Source organism: Garra rufa, chromosome 8 (genome assembly GCF_049309525.1).
Source record: "Garra rufa chromosome 8, GarRuf1.0, whole genome shotgun sequence".
NCBI classification, from domain to species: Eukaryota; Metazoa; Chordata; class Actinopteri; order Cypriniformes; family Cyprinidae; genus Garra; species Garra rufa.
In genome coordinates, this window is record NC_133368.1 from 6,067,513 (window position 1) to 6,088,755 (window position 21,243).

Sequence of the window (21,243 nt, forward strand, 5' to 3'; positions counted from 1 at the left end):
ATAGTTTAGTTGAATTTTATTTGAACTTGTAAACAATGTCTTAAGACATTAGTCATTGGCAGTTCTGTGGATTAAGTGGATCAAAACATTAGTCATTGTTTGAGATATTTAATATCAATGGTGTTTGCCACATACTGAAATTAATTTAAGTGTGCAAACGGGTCTGAAGTGCAAATGATGCAAATTAGGTTGTTGAACTCCTACTTAGCAAGTCATAAGCACTTAGCATGACACTGTTTGCTAACAGTGAAAAGCAGGATGTACAAGGATACACCTCTGGTAAATATATGCACCAACAACTCAAACATTGAACTCTGTATTTGCCATCACCAGGCTGAATTATTTATTTGATTTAATTACAAATTATATTTGAAATACAGAGCCACTGTTTTAGTTTACACCTCATAATTATATAGTAGTTGTATTCTGTAAAGCCATTTTCTCAGACAAAAAGGTACAAAAGCTGTCACTGGGGCGGTGCTTTTTCAGTATTAATATGTACAGCTGAATTAAAAAGTTTACCTTGCAGAATCTGCAAAATGTTAATTATTTACCAAAATAACAGGAAATATACAAAATGCATGTTATTTTTTATTTAGTACTGACTACATACGATATTTCACATAAAAGATATAATCCACAAGAGAAAATAATAGTTGAATTATTCAATTGACCCTATTCAATTACATACAGTACACTTGATTCTTAATACTGTGCTGTGACCTGAATGATCCACAGCTCTTTTTCAGTTGATAGTTGTTTATGAGTACCTTGTTTGTCCTGAACAGTTAAACTGCCTGCTGTTCTTCAGAAAAATCCTTGAGGTCCCACACATTCTCTGGATTTTCAGCATTTTATGTATTTGAACCCTTTCCAACAATGACTATGATTTTGAGATCCATCTTTTCACACTGACGACAACTGAGGGACAATATGCAACTATTACAGAAGGTTCAAACACTCACTGATGCTCCAGAAGGAGAAACGATGCATTAAGAGCCCTTCAGAAGTTACAGAAGATACTTACATGTTTTCCAGAAGACAAAAAAAGGGAAATTTACCCTGATCTTCAAATTATAAAAGTTTAATGCATTGTATTTAATGCATCCTTCTAAAGCATCAGTGAGTGTTTGAACCTTCTGTAATAGTTGCATATGAGTCCCTCAGTTGTCCTCAGTGTGAAAATCACAGACCTCATAATCATAGTCATTGTTGGAAAGGGTTCAAATACACAGAAATGCTGAAAAAACAAGGAATTTGTGGGACCTGAAAGATTTCTCTCAAGAACAGCCGGCAGTTTAACAGTTCAGTAAAAACAGGGGACGCAAGAACAACTATCAACTAAAAAACAGCTGTGGATCATTCAGGTAACAACACAGTATTAATAATCAAGTGTATGTAAACTTTTGAATAGGGTCAATTTAATAATTCAACTATTATTTTCTCTTGTGGACTATATCTTTTATGTGAAATATCTTATTTAAGGTACCAATATACCAATTCTGAGAGAGTGCAGATTCAGTGCAGTCAGAGCCATTTGAGCAAATCTTTCACCCAGACAACTCTTTCTTTACCAAATAATAACACAGTACAGTTATTGCATTAAACATGTTTGTATGTGGTAGAAAAAAAGAACATTTGTGCAACATAACATTGTAAATCAACTATGAGCATGAAAAATCTGTAGGAAAACTTCAGTGAATTACATGACTAAATACATGTCATGATAATCTGTTTATTTACAGTGTGAAGATCAGGAGTCAAAGAGTTTATAACAAAAATGTTAATTAAAAAAGATTATTTGCAAGGGGGGTTAGCATCATTACACATTATGTAACAATATCTGTAGTTAAAAATTCAAAGTATAATGTGATAATTCTTATATAAATTATACAAATATACAAGTAAAATTGCAAAATAAGATTAGACATGTTTAAAGTGACACATAAAATCCCAAGGTGCCAGCAACATTCAAAATATTTACACTTTCTGTCTTCAAGCGTTCATCTTCAAGGCTCAAGGTTTGCTTTAGGAGAAAATTCTGGAAAACACAATTATGCAAAAAAAAAAAAGCATCATTCCTTTAATATTCATTAACAACTGTTCCTGTGCTCGCAGTAACACTTGATCTGCCATGTATATTTTTGGTCACAATAATAGAAATCATTCTTCTTTCTCTTCTGAAACAAATATGTGTATGGAAGATATCTCCAAAGACTTCAACAGCCCATGTACTTCAGAGCAAACATTATAATGTACTTCCCGTTTGAAACAACAGATAAACTCTCATAGAACAAAAAGGTACAGAAGCTGTCACTGGGGCGGTACCCTTTCAAAAGGTAGCAATATAGGTACTAAAATGTCTTTAGCCATTAATATGCACACTTTAAGAGTAAAAAGGTACAAACACGTGCCTTTTGAAAGAGTACCAACCAGCTTTTGTACCTTTTTTTCCTGAGATGTTTGTAGAAATGAAGGGATGGTTCATCTGAGAAATGAAGAAAGAGAAAAAAAGCACCTCTGCTCAGCAGTCAGCAACAAGCACTAAGGGAAGTCTGCCTACCTGGTATGAAAGGATATGAAATAAGGATGATGGTGGAGAGAGAGCCCTCCTCTGGTGTTAAGAGAAAAGTGCTTCAACGCCTGCAGGAGTCAAGACCAGTGCCTGAAGCAAATCAGAGAGCGAGACAATTCCCCTGACCACATCGTCTGTGTCCACCAGCACTAGACGGTGAACCTGACAGAAACAGCATATGGTCAGAGTGGACGGTGTATTTCAAACTAAAACAAGCCATCGGTTCTTGAACACTATGAAAAATATGGATAATGAAGAAACAAGATGTGAGCATTCGTGATGTTATGTGTAACAAGGCACATACCTCTGCCTCAGCGATTCGATCGATGATGGTTTCAAGGGTTTCGTGAGGGTAACACTTCAGCACCCCCTCAATGCAGCACCAGCGACCCTGAATGGCCTCTTGCATGGTCATATTTAGGTTGTTGTAGCTTTTCTGTGCAGCCAAATTCTGTTGGAAGACATGTAAATAAAGATCTTTGTTTAGTACATATTAAGTTTTTTGCTGTAACATAAAAAGATGTTGATGTAGGTCTACATACAATGACATCAAATCTTGAGTAAAGTGCCACCACTTTCCCTAAAGAGAATAGAAAATGTCAAAAACCACATATAAGGCCTTCAGAAATTAAAGACATGTATTAAGCAGAAAAACAAAGCAAACAGACTGAGTACTGAGTACCTTGCTCGTTGACGACAGGCAGGGCTGAGACCCGTCGCTCTACAAATATTGATAAAGCGTCATAAACTGTTTCTGTCTCCTTGATAGTTGCAATGCTCTTGAATGTTCCAATTTTCACTTCCTCAATCCGCTTCTGTAAGAATCGTGGCTTCGGGATCATAGAGCCCTGAGATTCATAAAGCAAACATTCATCATTCAGTACAGAGCTATGGTGACAGTCGGTATAAAGGAGTAGTTTGTTACTTTCAGAACAAAAATGTACAGATAATGTACTCACCTCCTTGTCATCCAAGATGTTCATGTCTTTCTTTCTTCAGTCGTAAGGAAATTATGTTTTTTGAGGAAAACATTTAAGGATTTTTTTTCCATGTAATGGACTTCTATGGTGCCCCTGAGTTTGAACTTTCAAAATGCAGCTTCAAAGAGCTCTAAACGATCACAGCCGCGGAAAGAAGGGCCTTATCTAGCAAAACGATGGGTTATTTTCTAAAAAAAATTACAATTTATGTACTTTTTAACCTCAAATGCTTGTCTTGTTTAGCTCGGCAAGACGAGCGTTTGAGATTAAAAAGTATATAAGCTGTAAATGTTTTTAGAAAATAATAGATAAGACCCTTCTTCCTCAGCTGGGATCATTTAGAGCCCTTTGAAGCTGCATTTTGGAAGTTCAAACTCAGGGGCACCATAGAAGTCCATTACATGGAGAGAAATCCTAAAATGTTTTCCTCAAAAAACAATTTATTTACGACTGACGAAAGAAAGACATGAACATCTTGGATGACAAGGGGGTGAGTACATTATCTATAAATTTTATTCTGTAAATGTTCTGAAAGTGAACTACTCCTTTAAGTATTTCATAACAAGCAAAAGGCTCAATTACGAAAATCCGAGAGCTTTCTGACCCTGCATAGACATTAACACAAGTACCATGTTCAAGGCCCAGAAAGGTAGTAAGGACTTAGTAAGTACTAATATGTATATTATATATCTATAATGTAATAATCCATGTGACATCAGTGGTTCAACCTTAAATTAAAATACTTTTTCTGCTCAAAGAAAATAAAAATAATGACTTTACTCAACGATTTGTGGTACTCTCATGAATGCGCTTTGAAGACTGACATAAAAGAGAAGAAATTGTTAAATAAAGTTATTTGTTTTCTTTTCTTTGCACACAAAATTATTCTCATAGCTTCGTAAAATTACGGTTGAACCACTGATGTCACATGGACTATTTTAACGATGTCCTTATTACCATCCTGGGCCTTGAACTTGTCAATTGCGTTGCTGTCGATGCAGGGTCAGAAAGCTCTCAGATTTCATCAAAAATATTTTAATTTGTGTTCTGAAGATGAATGAAGGTCTTACGGTTTGGAACAACATGAGGGTGAGTAACTAATGACGGAATTTTTATTTTTGGGTGAACTAATGTTTTAAGCCACTAACAGGGCTTGAAGGAGAAGTTCACTTCCAAAACAAATACTTACAGATAATTTACTCACCCCCTTGTCATCCAAGATGTTTATGTCTTTCTTTTTTCAGTTGTAAAGAAATTTCAGGATTTCTCTCCATATAGTGGACTTCAACGGTGCCCGCAAGTTTGAACTTCCAAAATGCAGTTTAAATGCAGCTTCAAAGGGCTCTAAATGATCCCAGCCAAGGAAGAACGGTCTAATCTAGACAAACGATCGATTCTTTTCTAAAAAAAATTACAATGTATATACTTTTGAACCTCAATTGCTCGTCTTGTTTAGCTCTGCTTGCATTCCAGGTCAAGACAGTTATCTCATTTTCTCCCCCAACTTCAATATCACCCTACATATGTTTACAAAGTGAACGCACAAGGAGGGTCAAATGCCCTTTGCAAAAGAAGGTAAAACAGTGATGTAGGATGAGTTTGAATTTGGAGGAGAAAATGAGATTTTTCAAGTTTGTCTTGAACAGGACTACACAGAGTTCACTCAGAGCTAGACAAGACAAGCATCTGAGGTTAAAAAGTATATGAGTTGTAAATTTTTTTTTAAAGATTAACCAATTGTTTCGCTAGATAAGACCCTTCTTCCTCGGCTGGGATCATTTAGAGCCCTTTGAAGCTGCATTTAAACTGCATTTTGGAAGTTCAAACTCGGGGGCACCATAGAAGTCCACTATATGGAGAACATTCCTGAAATGTTTTCCCCAAAAAACATAATTTCTTTACGACTGAAGAAAGAAAGAATGTCTTGGATGAGGGGGTGTGTAAATTATCTTTAAATCTGAAATTGAACTACCTTTAAAAGTGCACTCAATCATTTTTACATCATTAATGAAAGGTTAAATCAAAGTACAACATAAAAGCTCTTACAAAGATGTGTAAGAATTTTAGGATGCGTTTATGGGTGAGTATGTGGAGGACGTTCCCTGATTCTGGATCTATGACGGGTAGCCGGTGAATCTTGTTCTTCAGTAAGGAATAAATGGCTTCGAAGAGGCTGCCAACAGGAAACACAACTCTCTGTCACTGGAAAGATAAAAGAAAAAGAAAAGGCAAACAAAGTGCTGTAAAGGTTCTGTTTTACCTGGAGTCAGGTGTGATGCTGATCAGGGAGTTGAGAGAATACTGTAGAAAGACCTCTGAAAGAGGGAACACATAGAGCTACTACTTTAAAACATTATGATGTGTGTGGACATACATATTTATCCTAAAAAACTATACACAATCACCTCTCCACGTTTCAATCTTATGCTCCTCCAGCTCATAGATCTGAACCTAAAACAGAAATAACACATGATCTTTGTTTGATATAATAGTCTGATATAATTCTGCATACAACACCTTAAAATGATTTTGAAAGTCTCTTATGCTCACCAAGGCTGCATATATTTAATCAAAAATACAGAAAAAACAGCAATATTGTGAAATATTATTGCAATTTGAAACAACTGTATTCTATTCTAATATATTTTAACATTTAATTTATTCCTGTGATGCAAAGCTGAATTTTCAGCATCACTACTCTAGTCTTCAGTGTAACATGATCCTTCAGAAATCATTCTAATATGCTGATCTGTTGTTTAAGAAACATTTGTTATTATTAACACTGTTATAAAACAGTTGTGCTGCCTAATATTTTTGTAGATACATTTTTTCAGGATTACCATTGGAGATCTGTAGTAACGATGGAGAATGTTGATGAAGTCTGTAATGGTGAGCATCCCTGCAAAGACAGAAATAGCACATGGAGAACATGAGCTCTCAGCTTTTAATTTAAATTCAATTAATTCTTACAAGCTGATCTAAAACTGACCGGACAGTACTGCATGTAAATAAAGTTACTGAGCATTATAGGCTAACATTAGCATAAACATATCAACTCTCACTATGCACCGAAACAGGAACACACTCTTGTGCCCGAGCTTCCTTTCAGTAGGAGGATATGCTTTCCCATTAGCATGGCTATTATTACTCCCAGAGAAGGTTCAGAGGATTAGAGCTCTACTCTGCCATTTCCCACCAGATACCATGGCCCAGGAGCCACACTAAACTTAGAAGCTGGCACTGATGGAGGGGACGGGTGCTGAAAACGATCAGTCTGTAACAGTCCTAGACACGAACACTGAGACCGCTACAAATCAAAGCTGTGTCAGCGCACACACGTACAGTATGTATACATGACGTGTTCTCGCTTCTACACTACCGATCAAAAAAATGGGGTCAGTAACACCTTTAAATGTTTTTGAAAGGCGTCTATAATGCTCACCGAGGCTGCATTTATCTGATCAAAGATACAGTAAAAATTAATAAAATTTGAAATAACTGTACTCTGTTTTAAATATGTACACACTATATTTGACACTTCAGAAATGATTCTAATATGCCGGTTTGCTGCTCAAGAAACATTTCTTATTCATGCTGAACAATTGTGCTCCTTATTATTTTATAGAAACCATGATGTATTTTTTGAGAAGGATTCTCTGATGAATAGGAAGTTCAAAAAGAACAGCATTTATTTAAAATAGAAAACTTTTGTAACATATTCAAGTCAATTTGATCAGCCTTGGTAAATAAAAGTATTCGTTTCTAAAAAAAAAAAAAAAAATTCACTGACCCCAAATGTTTGAGCTGAAAAAACTTTTGCTGCCTAATATGTGATTTTTTTTCTGTATTCTTTGATGAATATGATGATGAATGTTAAAAAAATGCATTTATTTTAAACAGAAATGTTGAACAGTAAGATGTTATGTTTTCTAAAGAAGTCTCTTCTGCAACCAACCTTGAATTAATTTGATCCGAAGTACAGCAATAACAGTAAAACATGTCATTTTTTTACTATTTAAAAAAACTGTTTTCTATTTGAATATATTTTAAAATGTAATTTATTCCTGTGATTTCAAATCTGAATTTTTAACATGATTGTAATATTCTGATTTGCTGCTCAAAAAACATTTATTATTATTATGTTTAAAACTGCTGAGTAGATTTTTTTTTAGTTTCTTTGTTGATTTTTTTTACTTTTTAAAATAACTGTTTTCTATTTGAATATATTTTAAAATGTAATTTATTCATGTGATTTCAAAGCTGAATTTTTAGCATCATTACTCCAGTCACATGATCCTTTAGAAATCATTGTAATATTCTGATTTGCTGCTCAAAAAACATTTTTTATTATTATTATTATTATGTTAAATACAGCTGAGTAGAATTTTTTTCTGGATTCTTTGATCAATAGAACGTTAAAAAAACAGCATTTATTTTAAACAGAAATGTTGAAAAGTAAGATTTTTATTGTTTTCTAAAGAAGTCTCTTTTGCCACCAAGCCTGAATTTGATCTGAAGAACAGCAAAAACAGTAAAATGTGTAAAGAATTTTTACTATTTAAAATAACTGTTTTCTATTTAAATATACTTTTAAAATGTAGTTTATTCCTGATTTCAATGCTGAATTTTAGCATCATTACTCCAGTCACATGATCCTTCAGAAATCATTCTAATATTCTGATTTTCTGCTCAAAAAACATTTATTATTATTTTTATGTTAAAAACAGCTGAGTAGAATTTTTTTAGGTTTCTTTGAAGAACAGAGAGTTCAGATGAACAGCATTTATCTTTTGTAACATTATACATTTCTTTATCATCACTTTTGATCAATTTAAAGCATCCTTGCTAAATAATAAAAGCTTTCATTTCTATAATTTAATAATAAATGCGTCTTGAACAGCAAATCAGCATATTAGAATGATTTCTAATGGACCATGTGACTATGAAGACTGGATGCTGAAAATCCAGCTTTAGCTTTGATCACAGGAATAAATTACATTTTAAAATGCCAACCAGAAAGCAGTTATTTTAAATAGTACAAATATTTCACAATATTACTGCTTTTGCTGTATTTTGGATCAAATAAATGCAGGTTTGGTGAGCATTAGTCTCTTTAAAAAACATTTAAAAATCGTACCGTTCAAAAACTTTTGACTGGTAGTGTACATAAATATGTACATGTAGCTGTAGTATACACAGTAATATATTTATTTTTCACTATGGCAGCAACATTAAAATGTCTCTAGTGCCACCTTTTACCAGTTTAAAGCATCCTTGCTGAATAAAAGTATCAATTTCTTTCCAAAAACACACTTTTAACAGTAGTTTATGTGAATTGCTCTGTGTTAATGCTGCAATATACTCAAAGCAGCAAAACATCTGTTGAGATGTTTATGTGGTTTTTATTAAAAATTGTTTTAAATTCAAGAAAATCCCGAGAAGGGTCTGGCTGCAGACCTGCACCTCCACTGTCAGACCTGCACTCTCCGACCTGCACTCTCCGTCACCCAAACTTCCTCAGCAGGTGACGTCACTTTCAATCGACACCTGCACACTACGGTACCTGCGCTATTTGCAATCTGCGTGTAGTGGGACGTGTTGGATTGAGAATAACTTCTGAATTCGTTCAAGAATCATTGCTGTAAGTACATATGTGTATGTTTATTATACGTTTTATTAGATTGTATTCTGATATACAAAATTATGTTTGCCAACGTGTTCGCTGCTCACTGGTTGTGTTTAAAAAGTTGCATTAGCTAGGGTTGTGCAATTAATCGAAATTCGATTTCGATTTTTGCTTCAAACGATCATGAAAATGCAGTAATCGAGATGAAACGATTATTGTGCCCCACTCCGCCCCCTTTCCAGTGGTGCGCTTTCGCTCTTCCATAAAAGCCTAATTTCACATGCAAATCAGCAAAATCATGTTACGTGACTTTCATAAAACGGGACATGCTTGATTTATTCATGTTTCTTTGATGTTATGTTTTTAATAGCGCGTCGGAAAAGTTGCGGTGTTTTTTGAATGCGCTCAAAGACGGAGCCGAACATGGACTTGTAAAGTTATATTTTAACTCAGGTGCGCGCCTAAACGGTCAAATACACGCAAAAATATTTGAAAATGAGGCGCTTGTTGATTATTCATGTAAACGCTTGTCAGTTATGTCTTAAATGACCATAAACAGTTGAAATTAAAAAACGTGTGTAACAGTATATTGGGTCCGTGCGGTTAAGCGCAACACATAGGATTCCTTCTGCTGTCTGTTTAATATGAATAAAACTTAAAGAAAAATCACTCACTGCTTTTGAATGAAGGACGTTTGTAGTTTTAATCAGACACAAAGGATGTTTAACTGTTACAGTGAAGATGCAGTTTTATTTTACATTCAAATAATTACATTTAATTTATGTAGTATTGTTAGACTACTTTAGACTTGCAGAAAAGTATTCAGAAAAATATTTTTTTAATCACTGTTTTTTTTTTTTTTTTCTTTTCTTTTTCGCTGTATTGCTATGTTTAAATTAATTACTATAGAAAGTTTTGGACCCTGTCATAATCGTTTAAATAATCGTGATTACAATATTGACCAAAATTATCGTGATTATGATTTTTGTTGAAATCGAGCAGCCCTAAGCTGTATAGCCTAACTAGTCAACCACTCCGTCACTGACTTAAATACATTTAAAGTAAGCTAAACTACTGAACAGAATGGTATATATGCTTTCGTAAGTTAATTATATAGCTTACACGTAAACTACTGTATAGTTTAGTGGAAGTGATTGTTGTGTTAATGATAATATAAGTAGAATGAGACAATTAAATGTGGTGTTTTTATTAGCAAAACAGGTAGTGTGAAACATTGTAAAGCACCACATTTGGTGTTTTCTTCTGCTCCTACTCTTCTCAATTCAGATTACTTCATTTGAGTGACATTTTATATATTATAAATATATGTATGTGTGTGTATAACTGGTTTCTTCTATCCTGCTCTTAGGCAGATGATGCAAGTATAGATGTACTGATGGAATCATCACAAGAGGTACATTATTTTGTTACAGGACTGGTCACAAGTAATTGTTTTTTTTTTGCACAATACTGAATTAATGTTTTTGGTATCTTACATTTGTATCTCTCTTGTTCTTTGTGTTATTTTACAGAATCAACTGATGGGAGATTTAAATAAAGCCAGCAAGTGGTGTTTGGAACCATAGATATATATACGTAGATGCCTCATTAGCGACTGTTTCTATGGGCCTTTATACGTAAGCCGTCCGCCATTTTGCTGCGGTCCAGTTGACGTCATTCACCCATAGATCTAGGTAAATCACCATAGTAATCACTGAATATTCTAAATATAACAGTCCTGCACAGCCGTTGGTCTGCGAACCTACAGTATGGTGAATGACGTCTAGTGGACCGCTGCAATATGGCGGACGCATCTATGTGCTTGGAGCGGTCCAATGGGGTATCTACGTATACGTATATATGTTTGGAACAGCCAAGTGTGCTGCTTGGTTCTGTTCAGCTGCCCAAAGTACTCTGCATGGAGGATGAAGATGTTGATGAGGCCATGGACAAATTACAGAAGGCTGAATTTTCAGAGGACAGACTTGTTGCTCTGGAACCTTTCAGCTTTATCTTTACTGCGATGAAGGACATTGACTTCTTCCTTGAACATGTAGTTGATGTTATGAATCTGAAAGTATTCTGTCAAACTGAAAAGGAAGGAAATGCATAATGTGCTTCTTTGCAGAAATAAAAGAAAATACATAATTTGCCTCTTTGCATTCTTTCTGTTCTGTTTTTATTTGTTGTGGAAGTGTTTTAAGCTTTTACTTATTTTTATATTACTATTTTATAAAACTATTGCTAGTTTTCCAAATAATAGTAAATAGTCTGTCTCTTTGTAACTAGCTTACAATAAAAAACTAAAATAAAAAATTGCATCTGCTTAATTTTTGTTAATGTTATAGTTTGGTAATGTAATATAGTTGTAGCCTACTTGAATGATAAAGTACAACATTATACTCCTATGATAAACAAGCAGCAAAAAATAACTGGGGGGAAAGTTTCTGTCTGGTTATACAAAGTACTTTAAACCATTTAACAGCATCATTACTGCGTCTTTATTGGCTACGGGTACTTTAAACCATATAACAGCTTCAATACAGCGTCTTTGGCAACGCAAACGAACGACTGGAAACTTATTTGCGGTTTTTTGTGTCGATTGCAAGTGACGTCGCAGGTACCGTAGTGTGCAGGTGTCGATTGCAAGTGACGTCACCTGCAGAGGAAGTTTGGGTGACGGAGAGTGCAGGTCAAAAAAAAAAAAAAAAACGGAGAGTGCAGGTCTGAGAGTGCAGGTCTGGCAGTGGAGGTGCAGGTCTGCAGCCAGACCCTATTGAAAATCCCTCTGGGAGCAGAAACTTAATGTCAAATGTCCAAAACTCAAAATCAAATGGATGGTACACTTGATTACACAGTAGTTTGTGTGTGCTAAGTGTTTTAGCATATGTGAATCATGCTTGCTTTTCCTAATATGGCTTTATGGTTGAAGATGTTGTAGTGACATTATAAGATTTCAGTAATCTGATGCAGGCTCACAGCTGAGCAACCACTCTTCGACAGACTCAGCAGAACACCAACGTTTGCTTACCTACAAAACACTGCAGCTTGTTATCCCATAAAGGTGCCGCTCTGACCCCGTTTGCAACCAGTGCAAAGAATGCTTTCTTCACCTGTACACATCACTCACATATTTTAGTGTTTATATATTAAACTTTTAAATCTTACATAAGGATATTTTTAATTTAAGTCAGTCTACTAAAACACTGTAGTAATCACATAAGCACACCTGCAGCGTTGTGTCAAAGATGACCAGCTTGGAGCTTGTTGGAATGGCATCGTAGCAGCAGTGACTCATGAAGAACTTGGCATACACGTCTAAATCAGGGTCTTGGAGAGGCTCTTGAGAGGGACACAGAGAGGGAAACCCCTGCTGCAGGTCGGTCAGTCTGCAGCTGTGCTACATTTATATAATCGTATGTAACCTACTGGACAAACATCACAACTGCAGTCCAACTCATCTTTTCAAGAAACCTAATTAATCATACTTCTTATGGCATAACAATTGCAGGGATGTGATTTTTCCGGATTAAACCGGAATTCCGGATTTTTCGACCTGAAAATGTGACCTATGTCATGTATTTGCGACCGTTCGCAAATGGCAGATGGCGAAGTATGATTCCGGACCGCAAGATGCGTCCATGCGGACCGTGAAAGCTTTTGACATAATAAAAAAAAAAATGGCAAACGCTATTTCTAATAAATACATTTATATCAAGCACACTAGGGTCAGCGTTTGGGTGCAATCTTCCGTGCAGCGAGGAGAGCAGAGATCGGCAGACAGATGTAGCTTTCAGTGAGTGAAAAACGTTGATGGAAAATGCATTATTTTGGGGTTACGTCGCAAAATATTGTAAATATATCTTTTTATACTGTATTTTCATACATATTTATATTTTAAACCACGACGGTGAGCCAATGGATATCACACAAGCAACGTGAAAACTGCATATGTTAAAGTGAAAGTAAAAACTGCGCTTTCAGCATCTAATGTGCACATTCTCTAAGAGACAATGACAGACGAATATACTTCATATGCTGATATTAATTTACTTCCCTAATATTTCTCTTCTGCAAAATAAAAAGAAACGTATTTTGTGTAGGCTAAGGGTTTTTGAAAGTCGGTTCTTGAAATAAAGCTCTTCATTTTTATTGATGACTGTAGTGTTATTAGGGGTTAAGAAAGACTTAATTATTTCAGGTGGTCTTAAATGTGGGGACTGAAAGGCAAGAATTGCGATGGAACTTTATAAGGTTATCCATTGAATAAATATGAGCGCTGCGCGTTTCAAAGTCATCTGCGGCGCTGCTTTGTGTATCATTCTGATAGCGCCTCCTGCTGGAAGAGAATGATCTGACATTTTTAATCAGCTCGTACGTCTACTGTTGTCAAAAAGACCAATGTAAACAAATCAGTCCATGGTTTTAATTAAGCACCAAACACGCAGAGTTGTAAATGTTATCTGATGGATCGACAAGATCATGTGTTATACAAATTTAAACAATTAAGGCAATAAAATGTTAATTAATATAATACTTGATTGACAATAATTGTTTAAATTAATATAAGAATTGATACTTTTGACTCTTGAAGGCTGGAATGTGAATTTTGTAATTTAAGAAATCTTTTTTTTTTGTTTTGTGAAATCTGCATCTCAATTGTAAATCATGCTTTTTACAGTCATTTTAATAATTTATTTATTTATTAATAAAATTGTTCAGCTCTTTAAAAAAGTATTTCAATGTCTAGAATTTAAGATAAAATATGCTGCAGATATCCTGGTCTCGCGGAAAAAAAAAGGGGGGGGGGGGGGTTGTCTTAGTATATTTTCCTGCTTTTTTGTCCTTAGCCAATCACATGCCTGCAATTGGGAAACAGGACTAAAAGTCTCCCAGTAAGTTTTTTCTCTACTAAATGATAATGGAGCAACTAAATTTAACAAAAAAAAAAAAATTGTTTTGGATAAAATGTATGTAAATATAAGGCAGCTAACAGGGCCTTATTCTTCATACTTAGGACAAAACAACCAACAGCCTTGGACAAAGGCAGCTGTGGTAATATAGTGTAGATCTGTGGTAGCAGTGACTCATTTCATGATTCTCAGAAGCGCAGATCATCATAGTTGGGTAGACTACTCTAGCAGTAAACAGGAACTACAACAAATATAATTTTTTAATTTCCACACTGTAAAAAAACTATTTGATGAGTCAACTTAAAATAATTTGTTACCCTGCTGCCTTACAATTTTAAAGGGGTCATTGGATGCAAAGTTCACTTTTACATGTTGTTTGAACATAAATGTGAGTTGGCAGTGTATACACAACCACCCTATAATAATAAAAATCCACCCAGTGGTTTTTATTTAATCTGTAAAATAATTTCCCCTTTTTCAAATCAAGCCATTCTCAGCATCTTGTCTGTGTGACGTCACACCGACAGACGCCACTCCCACGATAGATTGATTGACAGGGCCATCTTACCTTAGAAGTGAGTATTTTTTATGAATCTTTGCAATAGTCTTTCCAAAAAAAAGTGCTACTTAGCAAGTTTTGTGGCTAAATGCGGTGGCTAAAGTAAACAGGCTCGTCACTCCACAGAGAGAACAGAGGGGCGAGGTGAGCGGAGCTCATTAGCATTTAAAGCAGCATCCACCAGAATAAGTTGAGAAATACCATTGAGAAATTTTAACCAAAGCATGTTATAGACTTTTCATTAAGACCCTTAAGAATCATATCAACTTGTGGAAAATGGGCATCCGATGACCCCTTTAAGTTTAGTTAACTCAACTAAGTTTAGTCAACTTGAAATCTTAAGTTGAACTAAGTGACATTTGTCAAGTTGTACAAGTGATATTTGAGTTGACTAAACTTAAAATTGTAAGGCAGCGAGGTAAGAAACCAAATTATTTTAAGTTGACTGAACAAATAGTTTTTTTTTTAGTGCATTTGCTCCAGTATCAAAAGAAAACAAATTAACAATAGCACTTATATGTTTTTCCAACAGAGAAAAACATATTGAAGGGTCATCGGATGCCCATTATTCACAAGTTGGTATGATTCTTTAGGGTCTTAATAAGAAGTCTATAACATACTTTGGTTAAAATTTGTCAACAGTAGTGTAAAAAACACTCTTTTTACCTGGTCAAAATCAGCCCTTTTTAGAGTGAGCTACTCTGTTGCATGTTCCTTTAAATGCAAATGAGCTCTGCTCGCCCCGCCTCTGCTGTGGGATGACGAGCCGTAATGTTTACTTTAGCCACATTTAGCCGCGTTTAGCTATTAAACTTGCTAACCAACACATTATTAAGAAAGGCCATTTGCAAAGATGCATAAAAAACCCTTATATTCACTTCTGCTGTGGGTGAAGCTGCATCACAAATGATTTGCACAAACATAAACGCATATGTAGATCGGGATCGGCGCTTTCCTTTCAAAAACGAAAGTAACGTTAATCCTCTGCATCTTCAGTGGCTCAGATGTCGGGAATAAATGACTACTGCTATGTTCATTATTACATCCAACAACAGAACACCTCAATCACTCAATCACAGACATTCTTGTCTGCACCTGAGTCAAACAATGGCTATCGGAATCAGACTGTTTCAGCTCGGTGAGGGCGGGTCTAAGGTAAAGCGCTCATGTCAATCAACTATCGTGGTAGCGGCCTCTGTCTGTGTGTCGTCACACCACAAGAAGCTGAGAATGACCTGATCTTAAAAAGGGGATGTTACTTTTAAAGATTAAAAAAATACCACTGGGTGGATTTTTATTATCGTAGGGCGGTTATGTACACAAACTGCCAACACACATTAATGTTCAAACAACATGTAAAAGTGAGTTTTGCATCTTATGACCCCTTTAAGAGATTGATTACATTGGTCAGAGAAGAGAAAGAGGTCAAATTTGCCATCATTCCATTTGGCAATATTTGTTACCATGTGTAAATTATACAGTTTTAAGTTTTGATATAGTAAGATCATGTTGAATATGTTAAGTGTTGATAAGTATACTGATAGCAAGACAACTTTTTGAACTTGGTTATTGGTTCTTAAATCCCTTCAAAGAACAAGTGGACTTTTTACCAACAAAACATCTGTCATGTATTTAACTCATGGCCACTGAACACACATTGATTCATTTATCACCTTAATCAGATTAACAATTAAAACTGAAAATTGTGAACAAACTGTTTTAAAATATGTGATAGTCAAAAAAAAAAAAAAAATGCATTAGATACACTACAACATTTTTAAGGGATCCTTGGGTATTAAGACTTGTATAGCTTAATATTACATAAATTATGTCTCTTACAAAAATATGGTAGTAGAAAACCATATTTATACATATTTTGGACTATGGTGGGTGCCATTATTTCAATAATGTGAAATGGTTGCACTCGGTAAGCTATTTCCGCTACCTGTTGCTATTGTTACCGCAACACAACTTGGAAAATAAAATACTGATACGATGACAACAGCTACTGAAAGAGCTTATATGTGCCGATGGATATAAGCGTGCACATATTTACACTAAACAAAATGCTGTACCATCAATTTTTTTCCACATGGAATCTAAACACCCCTGGATATTGAGTAAAATCCATACTGAGAAACTCCTTTAGTGGCTGCAGCGTCATGACGAGCGTCGGCATGTTTACATCCTACCAGGATGGCATCTAGCTATTCTTGTCTCTGCCGTTTGTGGACTCTTTCAGTAGCTGTGGTCCACAACCCAAAGCCACACAATGTGGTACCGTATCAGTATTTTATTTTCAGAGTTGTTTTGCTTTAAAGCAACACTAAGTAACTTTTCCCTCAACGCTCCCTCTACAGGTTGGAAGCGGAATTGTCCATTACCGCTGTCGTAAATAATGTAGCCTACCGTCGCGTCACATGCACGTTATTTGTTTGGAGGCTATCCAGGATCGGCTTTGGAAATAACGATGTCCAGTGACAAGGTAGAGTATGTTGTATGACTTTATAAAAGTATGAAAACCTTTTGTGAAGCCTGCCGTAAAGCAGGTCGCATTTGTAGTCTCATTTGAACTACAAAACCACGACCCGACGACCCAAACTTACATAGTGCTGTTATGGCCAATAGAGGGTCGCAAAGCGAATACAAAAGTGCCGTTTCACCCTGTTATGAGTTGATGAACCACTGACACGAGTTCGGAAACATTATTTTAAAGGGATGGTTCGGAGTAGAATTGACTTCATTGCTATGCACTCCGAAGCCCATGTAAATACCCCATCCGAAGTTTTTTTTACCTTAGTCAAACATTTATGGAGATATTAGAGTTTTTCGAATTGCTTGTTACAGGAGTGAATGGTACATGTGATGTATCTCGTAAATTGCACCACTAAACGTGCAAGTAATCTTACCAAACTTGTACAGTAGTGTAAATAGGTTATGTACTCACAAAACGCTGCATCAGAACATTTGTAAGTCCACCATGAGTGTTTTAAAAACACGTTTTAGCCGAGAACTACTAGTCTCAGAAACTACAAGTCGACGTCACTTCCCTGGTTTGAAAAAAGCACGTAAAAGTCCTCCTACTACATCTGTCTGCATGTCAACTTGTAGGAGGACTTTTACGTGCTTTTTTCAAACCAGGGAAGTGACGTCGACGTGTCGCCATTTGTAGTTTTTGAGACTAATAGGGATCGGCTAAAACGTGTTTTTAAAAACACTCATGGTGGACTTACAAATGTTCTGATGCAGCGTTTTGTGAGTACATAACCTATTTACACTACTGTACAAGTTTGGTAAGATTACTTGCACGTTTAGTGGTGCAATTTACGAGATACATCACATGTACCATTCACTCCTGTAACAAGCAATTCGAAAAACTCTAATATCTCCATAAATGTTTGACTAAGTTAAAAAAAACTTCGGATGGGGTATTTAGATGGGCTTCGGAGTGCATAGCAATGAAGTCAATTCTACTCCGAACCATCCCTTTAAGGTAAAAACAACTCTTTAGTGTTGACAATTCCGCTTCCAACCTGTAGAGGGAGCGTTGAGGGAAAAGTTACTTAGTGTTGCTTTAAAAATAGCAACAGGTAGCGCCAGTGGCTTAATGAATGCAACCATTTCATGTCACCGAAATAATGGTGCCCCCCCATAGTCCAAAATATGTAAAAAAAAAAAAAAAAAAACCTATGTGGATTTTTTAAATATTGTAAAACTTTTATTCTACTTTCAGAAAGAGACCTCATTTACATATATTAAGCCACAGAATCTTAAAACCCAGCAAACTAAATAAGTAAGCAATTACATAATTTAGTAAGCCACTGGACTTGAAAACAGAATTTCACAAACTATAATAAAGAAATTGCTCATGTTTACATTAAGAAATGCACAGGGTGTACAAAAGATACTGATAGATACCTGTCCTCTTCATGGTGAGGCCCTCATCCTCCATAAAGGGGAACTACAAACAAAGAATAAATGGTCTCAAAAAGCAGTCAAAAGAAATAGTGAAGACCTTAAGTAGCTTACCTGTTCAGAAATATCATGAGAAAATTTAAGCAACAGGTTGCTGAGTATTTTTTCCTCAAAATATTTATTGTTTTGGTAACTGCCTCAAAACTACTTGAACAGTTACTGATTATACGACAGTTAGTTCCAGCCATTAAATTTGATTAACCGATTAAGACAGTACAGCAGTTTCACTGTTTGCATCACTCGGCTTGTCTGTTTGTTCAAAAAATGGTTACCCTGATTTTGCAGTGACTCTTTCAGCAGGTAGATGGCATGAAAAGTCTTTAAAAGTGAGTCACTGAATCACTCATTTAACCTATTAGTTCAAACACTGATTCATTCAGGTGTGCCATACTGCTGTGGCTTTACTTGAAACCCTTGTTTGTTGGTGGAGAAAAAAAGGACAAAGTAACTTGAAATATTGTGTCTGAACTCTAAGTTACTCTTATTTATTGAATTGTTGTATAAAGTCGATTTTACAAACAGCAATAATGCTGTTGGTCTGAATTATTACAAAGAGATTCCAAGATTGATTGTTACTGTGATATTGCTTAATTGCAGCGCTGTCATTCATTTTCTATCTAGAACTGGCACAGAACCATTCAGGGATGGGTATTTTATCTCAACAGTATCACTAGATAGATATAATTTAACCACAGTCAATTATCATGCAGACTCGTGCAGCTGCTCCAGTTCTGTATATTATTTACACTGAACCAAAGCCTAAAACCTAAACTTGCCTAATCTTTAACAATAGTCTTTTGCTCTTTGCAATCTCTGGTATTTCAGGAAATGCACATGTAGTTAATTATTATTGGAAATAATGATGTTTTTCGGCTACATATCTCTACCTCACATTGAACTTGATTTCCACAGAGGCCTTTGTCTCCATGCACTGTTCAGATCTCCAAAAATAACCTCAAACATAAACACAATGTACAAAGCAACCAGAATAGCTAGTTATTCTTATGTTATGTATTGAATCTGCTAACTGTGGATTATCAACACTGAAACAAGCCTGCTGGTGCCTTTTGCTTATTGACATTTAAACTTAAGCAAACATATCAAGTTGATATGATAACATTTTCATATGAAATAGACACTAAACTGTCACAACTGTTCCTGGAATATGATTCTTCTAATCTTAAGTGTATGTGAGAAGTGATAGAGGTTGTTCTCTGGGTCTTACCTCTGTCAGAGGGTCCATGTTCAGGGGTCCCACTGTGAGACATACGCATTCAGTGTTTGAGCTGGCCTGACCGGCGCATATTTCAGCTGTGCTCCCGTCCCTGTGTGCAGAGCACGATCTAAATCAGGAGAGAAAGCCGGCCCAAGCACGCAGAGGGCTGGACTGGGACGGGGGGAGGAGAATCACATATGTTGTGGCTGTGAATGGCTGTGTACACAACACCCCTGCAAGAGACCTGGATGGTATGAACACGCCACAGAATAATCAGGACCTGAGTCAAAATATGTATGACTCAATCTTGATCTTTAATAAAATTACACAGGACGACATTCATTTGTTTAATGTAAGACAGTTTAGCTGAAAAGCATACTGCTGACATTAAAAATCACTGCAACACCAAGACCTGCAAGATGATGACAAAAATGTCAAGACTTTTCTATTTTTGTCTCCTGTTACCTGATGATGACAGTTTGGACCTTGTGTCCATCAATTCACTCTCTGAGACAGGATTAGGCCCGAAGTTTTGCATTGTACTTGGTCAAAACAACACCTAACTTCCAGCTTCATGCTACTTCCACACCATACAGGGGTGGAAAGTTATCGGATAGGATGTGACATGCACAGTTAAATGACCAGTGTATGTAATTTCCTGCAAAATCCGTCTGTAAAATAGGAACCATTATTATAGGGTTATCAAAATGTAGCTGGGTAAAGTTAAGATACGTTTTGGGAAAACTTTTTTTTTTTTTTTTTTTTACACTTATTAACATGTTTAATCCACCTTTTTTTTTTCCAGGGGTAGCCATTTGTAAATGTGACCCTGGACCACAAATCTATTAGTAAACCAGTAGCAATAGCCAACAATACCATTGTATAGGTCAAAATGAATCATTAGGATATTAAGTAAAGATCATGTTTCATTAAGATATTTAGTAAATGTAAATATATAAGTTTTTAATAGTAATATGAATTGCTAAATTTGCGATTTTCTCAATATTTTGATTTTTTTGCACCCTCAGATTCCAGATTTTTAAATAGTTGTATCTAAATACTGTCCTATCCTAACAAACAATACATTAGTGGAAAGCTTATTTATTCAGTTCTCAGGTGTTGTATAAATCTTAATTTCGAAGAATTTACCCTTATTAGTGGTTGTAGAGAATTGGTTAGCTCAAAGAATTTAAGGGAAAGTAGTTTAACTCACAGGAAATTGTGTATAGTAATCGTCATTAAATATACGCAATTTCCAGTTTCTGATCAGTAACAGTAATAATGATATCGACTTGTTTCTTTGTCCAGCAAATTCTTCAGTGATGCCCATTACTCTGACGTTGGCTCGTCGTCACGGCAACGTGTTTTACTAATCAGAACGGAGTTGAAACAATTGAAC

The 21,243-nt window shown here is 35.6% G+C and overlaps 1 protein-coding gene and 1 long non-coding RNA gene across 4 annotated transcripts; one reads left to right on the forward strand and one right to left on the reverse strand.

Moving 5' to 3' along the window:
- Positions 1 to 1,715: 1,715 nt before the first annotated feature.
- On the reverse strand, positions 1,716 to 19,962 carry prkag3b (protein kinase, AMP-activated, gamma 3b non-catalytic subunit). 3 transcript variants are annotated; one of them, XM_073845734.1, is made up of 13 exons: positions 19,854 to 19,962; positions 18,572 to 18,614; positions 12,411 to 12,523; positions 12,213 to 12,294; positions 6,396 to 6,454; positions 5,961 to 6,006; positions 5,816 to 5,870; positions 5,602 to 5,728; positions 3,258 to 3,423; positions 3,118 to 3,155; positions 2,880 to 3,026; positions 2,564 to 2,737; positions 1,716 to 2,041 (listed from the first exon to the last, which is right to left on the reverse strand). In XM_073845734.1, exons 1-12 carry the CDS (start codon positions 19,869 to 19,871, stop codon positions 2,621 to 2,623), a joined length of 1,011 nt encoding a protein of 336 aa, XP_073701835.1. In that variant the 5' UTR covers positions 19,872 to 19,962; the 3' UTR covers positions 1,716 to 2,041; positions 2,564 to 2,620. The 3 variants fall into 3 exon arrangements, with proteins under 3 accessions (XP_073701835.1, XP_073701836.1, XP_073701837.1); XM_073845735.1 differs by having other exon boundaries at positions 12,411 to 12,551; positions 19,854 to 19,950; XM_073845736.1 differs by having other exon boundaries at positions 12,411 to 12,554; positions 19,854 to 19,927.
- Positions 9,103 to 11,329, forward strand: LOC141340317 (uncharacterized). The gene is made up of 3 exons (XR_012356556.1): positions 9,103 to 9,196; positions 10,551 to 10,595; positions 10,714 to 11,329. It is a non-coding gene; the product is annotated as an uncharacterized lncRNA (long non-coding RNA).
- Positions 19,963 to 21,243: the final 1,281 nt, after the last annotated feature.

Excerpts from the sequence above, each read along its gene's own strand:
- prkag3b (XM_073845734.1), bottom strand. Across the intron at positions 6,007-6,395 it reads GTTACTACAGATCTCCAATG|GTTCAGATCTATGAGCTGGA; the intron begins GTAATCCTGAAA and ends TTTCTGTTTTAG. Across the intron at positions 3,156-3,257 it reads GCCTGTCGTCAACGAGCAAG|GGAAAGTGGTGGCACTTTAC; the intron begins GTACTCAGTACT and ends TATTCTCTTTAG.